Here is a 4,932-nt window from a genome sequence, read left to right as displayed (position 1 = left end):
ATTATATAATCAGAAAGTTGTTCTTACATCTATAATTACATGTGTCATTGTTTGTTATTGTGAAATATCAGGATGATTATAACTATTATTAAATCATTCATCCCTGCTTTGTATTACCCAGTGGTTGCCAAAAATGCAAAGCCGCAAAATAGAAGAGAATAGAAAATACCTTTATTATCCCTTAATGGGGAATTTCTGGTGTGTACAGCAGCAAAAAGATAGTAGAAAAAATGGTCACATAAATTTGAACCTTAGAAAAGTGTATAAGAATAACATAATAGGGAAGAGTTTTAAAAAAACAAAAACAAATATAATATTGTAGTGTAAAGCGTTTTAACAATATAAATACTGTGCATATATTAGGTTTATGGAAAATCCTAATAATAACTTATAGATAACCAAAAAATTAAGCATATTTACATACCATTTAACTAATCTAATTTAAGGATGACGTCAGGTTCCTGGGTTTTATTTGAATGAGTTCAGCAAGCACATAAAAGGTCTCACAATAATGTCCCCACATAATTGGGAGCAGTGTTCCCACCACTGATCTACACTCAGGCGCATTCATCCTCTCCTCATGGAGTGTTTTCTCAAGGCTCGCCCTCCTCCCATCATAAACTCCCGCCCATTATTACGTACGAACCCTCAACAAGTTGCCAACCAATGAGGCGCACTTCACAAATGTATGGCAAGGGGGGCTGTGGAAACCAAAGACAAATGCTCAAAGGGGTTGGGAGTAGAGGACCACTTTGAGAGCCACAAGAGTTGTTGTTTTCCCCCTCCTACTGTTTGTTTGTAGCCCTCTTAACAAGAAGCGCTCAATGATCCAACGCACTTTGGGTTTGTCCGGTTTTACTTGGTGGATCCGCGCAACGGAGAGACGCTGCAGTGGAGGCAGCTGTTCCTCGATGTACTCTCACACTCTTTTGAAGAACTTTCTTTTAATCTGTTGGTGCGTCTGAGTTTCATATTAAGGTTTTTCCATTTTTTTTTTATTTATTTTTTTTACGGATGGTTTGCGCAGAAATCCTGCCAAAGTGGATCAGCGCTGACAGGTTTCTAGAGACGGAATCCCAGAGCGCAGTGGAAACCCGCTGAACGCCCACAGAACCACCCGATCACACACCATCTGCCTCGGATTAAATTACTCTTCTCCAGATTTGACACTATCAATGGATGCACTTATGACGCTGCTTTAAGTTTGACCGTGCCAAGCAGCCCTGATGATGGCAAACTTAACCCTTTCAATGCTGGGAGTTTGCAGAACTGTTTGGCTCCTTGGTTGCCTGCTTCTGGTGTTTGGCTACTTCTCGGTGGCTTCACCGCACCACGGCCGGCGGCTGATCTGCTGGCAAGCCATCCTGAACTGTAAAAACGAGCCCGAATGCAGCTACGCTTATGACCACTACGTCCTGGCCTGCAGGCCTGTGCTGAGCGGGGGTAAGAAGAGGTGTCCCAGCCACTGCATCTCCTCGCTCGTCCAGCTCAACATGACCAAAAGCGGTCCGGCTCTGGAGGACTGCAGCTGCGGTGAAGACATGCGGTGCGCGCGCACCAAGCATGCCATCGAGCCGTGCCTCCCCAGGACTACCAGCACGGGCTGCACGGAAGCCCGATTACAGTGCGCGCGGGACGCTCAGTGCGGCTCCGCCATGCAGGACTACTTGCACTACTGCGGGAAACTTTTTAACGGCGCGACCTGCACGAACGCCTGCCGGCGCGTCATTGCGAACATGCGTAAAATCCCAAAGGGTCAGAAGTTGGAGACGTGCATGTGCGACGGAGCGGAGAGGGCCATCTGTGAGTTTATAAAGAGGAGCATGCAGGTGCTTTGCTTCGACAATCCAGACGAAGACGATGGCAGCGGGACGGACGACGAGGAAGGGTGGGAGGAATATACGGAGGTTACACCAAAACCAGTGACCGCAGCCTCCATCTCGGTTGCGGGATGCGGGGGTTTGACCCTGCTGGCATCCACGATGGCTCTGTCATCCCTCTATTAAACCTGGTTAAATCCTGGTGAAAAGGCAATGTAAATGTTACTTACCGACTTTTTAAAGTAAAAGCCTAGACTGAAAATACATTTCTTCAACATCATAAAGCAAACAGGATCAAGAGGATGTAACAGATGTGGCACCACTTCGTGTTTCTGAATAGAGGCTTTGCTTATAAAATAAGCTTAACAGGACTGCCAACTTTCTCCTGTCACAGACTCTGATTGTAAACTTGTTTTAATCAGCTGTGCACTGTCAATCTTTCTCTTTACTTTTAAAGTATGAACCATATTTTTATATTTGACAAGGCAGTTGCTGTTTGGCACCACTGTTATCTGATTTGCAAATATTTAATGTAACTTGTAAATAAGATCAGGATTAAAAGTGAAACAGTAATTTATTACACGCCTCCAAATAGACAACATGTGTATAAAGACTGAGAATTCCAGCTTTAAAGGGAAGTTATATTGATCAAAAATGGTGTACATACACTGTACATACATATATAGCTGATACAGAGTTTTTTTTTTTGCCGTTTGTTCAGAAAATCCTTTATGTTTTAGGCTATGAGATGATTTATACATGATGTAAAGTCTAGATTTAAACCAAATGTCTAAATCCACTGTATTATTGCCTTGATAATGTCCCTTTTTTTCTGAAGGCATAAAGAAAACTTGAAGATAAAATTTACGACTGTGAGTTGTTCATTTGTGCCACACACTGCTTCATTTGACAGTGTTAGACAAGATGATTCATGAAGTTTGTAAAGTTTTGACTTAGATATATTTATGAAACTGTTATAGAGCTTGGGATTTAATAACCAGAAAGAAGCTAATTAGCTTTTATAAGCAAGGCTGGATTTTGGATAAGAAATACTGCAAGCACTTAAAAGTACTCTCTCTGATCCCTCCACGTTACATCAAGAACTTTCTTTTTATACCGTAATGTAAATCAGTGTGATTTTTTTTTTCCTCTTTTGACTTTACGTGACAGTTAAAGGTGAAAAGAGGAGCTCGCTTTTTGTCAGTTTTGGTCGGCTACATGCTCTGTTTTAATCGAATAAAATGCAACACTTTGTAAATGCTAATGAAAATATGTGTGAGAGTTTTATTATTTTTTCCCAGTTTTTAGAATGTGTCCAAAAAAACACCCCAATCCCTGTTTCTGGGACTTCAGTAGGAAACAGTCGTTTAAGTTTCCCCCTGCTGAGTGATAGCCTAATGACCTGCAATGTCTTGATTTAGCTGCCTTTTGTCAAAAACAACTGTCCCCATAAATCAACAAACCCCCCCTCTGCAGCCACCAACATCTCTCTGCTGTGTAGAAAATGCCAATTGCAGTAAAACACATTTGCTGTATTTCCTTCCTCCACACATTTCTTTCAAATAGTTATTCTATGATGCATTACTCTGTATGAATTCATTTGACTGCTAAGTATTTGTAAATAACAACAGGAGATACTGCAGAATCATCTCTAGGTTGGGGCTTTACATCCATGATGTGCTGCAAAATGTTTTATTAGTGCTTGGGACAAGGGCCCTCCAGCTGAATAGACGGAGGAGAAGTCGAGTGGCATCTTTGTCATGGAAATGTTAAGCACATAATAGTTGGGTAGCACAATGGGGAGGCACTTCATTCTTTCAGGCCGGCTTGACACCTCTGCAGAGCTGAGCAGTGGGGAAGCATGTGGGAACGCTCTGCTCAGGCCTTCGCTGGAAAAAAGAAGGAGAAAAAATGTGCGACAGGCTTTGGAAGGAGCCTTATCCTACCTGAGCTTATTTAATTTGATTCCCAGCTCCATAACTGGAAATGTGCATATAACTTTGGAGTAAGAAGTAATAGAAAACCATATTTGTAATATTTCGCACAGTACAGCTAATTTTTAAGTATTTAAAACTCCAAGGCTTATTTTCTGTGGACTGCAAGCAAAGCCGCTTCAAAATGAAATGGGTTTCCTGCAGTGTCAGTAATGCGATCCACCGTGCCTGAAGCTTTCCAGGGAGGAGAATGGCTCTGCAGCCCAGCTTGTCCTCCCCTCCTCCTCTTCTTCCTCCTCCTTGTCTTACTTTTTGCTTTTCTCATTTGTTCAGGCAGTTTCAGCACTTAGGAAAGGCACAGCATGTGTTGATTAGGCTGCAATAATGTGCAATGTCTGAATAGATGAATGAAGTGCAAAAAATCTCACTAAACTTGCATACGAATCTTAAAATCGAGATTGTGTAAATTTTGAGTGGCAATTTGCTTAATATTTCCGAGCTCTCTCTGGACAGACCCTGGATTTTAGTGATCAAGAGTTAATATAAAATACTGTGTATGACAACATGCTCATATTCCTCCAGATCAGAGATAGTTGTGTAAGGTGTGTGTGTATGTGTGTGTGTGGTGAGTTTTGGATATATTTGTAAAGTGTGGCTGTTTGTGTTCCACCTCTTTGAGGATGTTTGAGGTATCTTTGCCATCAACTGTGCTTCACTGAACTCAGTTCACTTCCAGGCCGTGTCTCCTTAGTCTCCAGAACAAAACGGCTTGCACTTCACCCAATGCAGCTCACTTCACCCCTGCTCTCCAACCTTATCACAGTGCAATGTTTACAAAGGTGCTGCACTCCCAACCAACCAGGGATGCTTCAGATCTGAAATCCATCCTAGGTTGTTTAGAAGATCTTTAAGCATTTCCATGCATTTTTTTAGAAAATAAATCCACTAATCTCTTGTCCTTTTTAGTTTTTTTAGTTTTTACTTTTTTCTTCTGTTTTTACAGCACTAGTGGCTCTTTATTATGGACAGTAGGCTCACAGGAAACGGGGTATGAGAAAGGGGGAGAGACATGCGGCAAAGGACCACAATCCAGTTAACCCGGGTCGCCCGCATACATGGGTTGTGTGCACTAACCACTGCGCCACCAAAGCACAAGCCCACTAATCTCTACTTACCTG

General features: G+C 42.2%; 1 protein-coding gene across 1 annotated transcript; it reads left to right on the top strand.

Annotated features, from left to right (window-relative positions):
• Positions 1-704: 704 nt before the first annotated feature.
• gas1a (growth arrest-specific 1a) lies at positions 705-3,090 on the top strand. Its single transcript, XM_038277345.1, has one exon. The coding sequence runs from the start codon at positions 1,227-1,229 to the stop codon at positions 2,004-2,006; it is 780 nt and encodes a 259-aa protein (XP_038133273.1). The 5' UTR covers positions 705-1,226; the 3' UTR covers positions 2,007-3,090.
• The last annotated feature ends 1,842 nt before the right edge of the window (positions 3,091-4,932 follow it).

The sequence above is a fragment of the Cyprinodon tularosa genome, unplaced genomic scaffold, assembly GCF_016077235.1.
Source record: "Cyprinodon tularosa strain WSP-4 unplaced genomic scaffold, ASM1607723v1 ctg130, whole genome shotgun sequence".
NCBI lineage: Eukaryota > Metazoa > Chordata > Actinopteri > Cyprinodontiformes > Cyprinodontidae > Cyprinodon > Cyprinodon tularosa.
The sequence above is the reverse complement of the archived record's forward strand: the minus strand, read 5'-3'. Positions and strand labels throughout refer to the sequence as shown.

Coding starts and splice junctions, on each gene's coding strand:
- gas1a (XM_038277345.1), top strand. CDS start 1,227: ATGATGGCAAACTTAACCCTTTCAATGCTGGGAGTTTGCAGAACTGTT.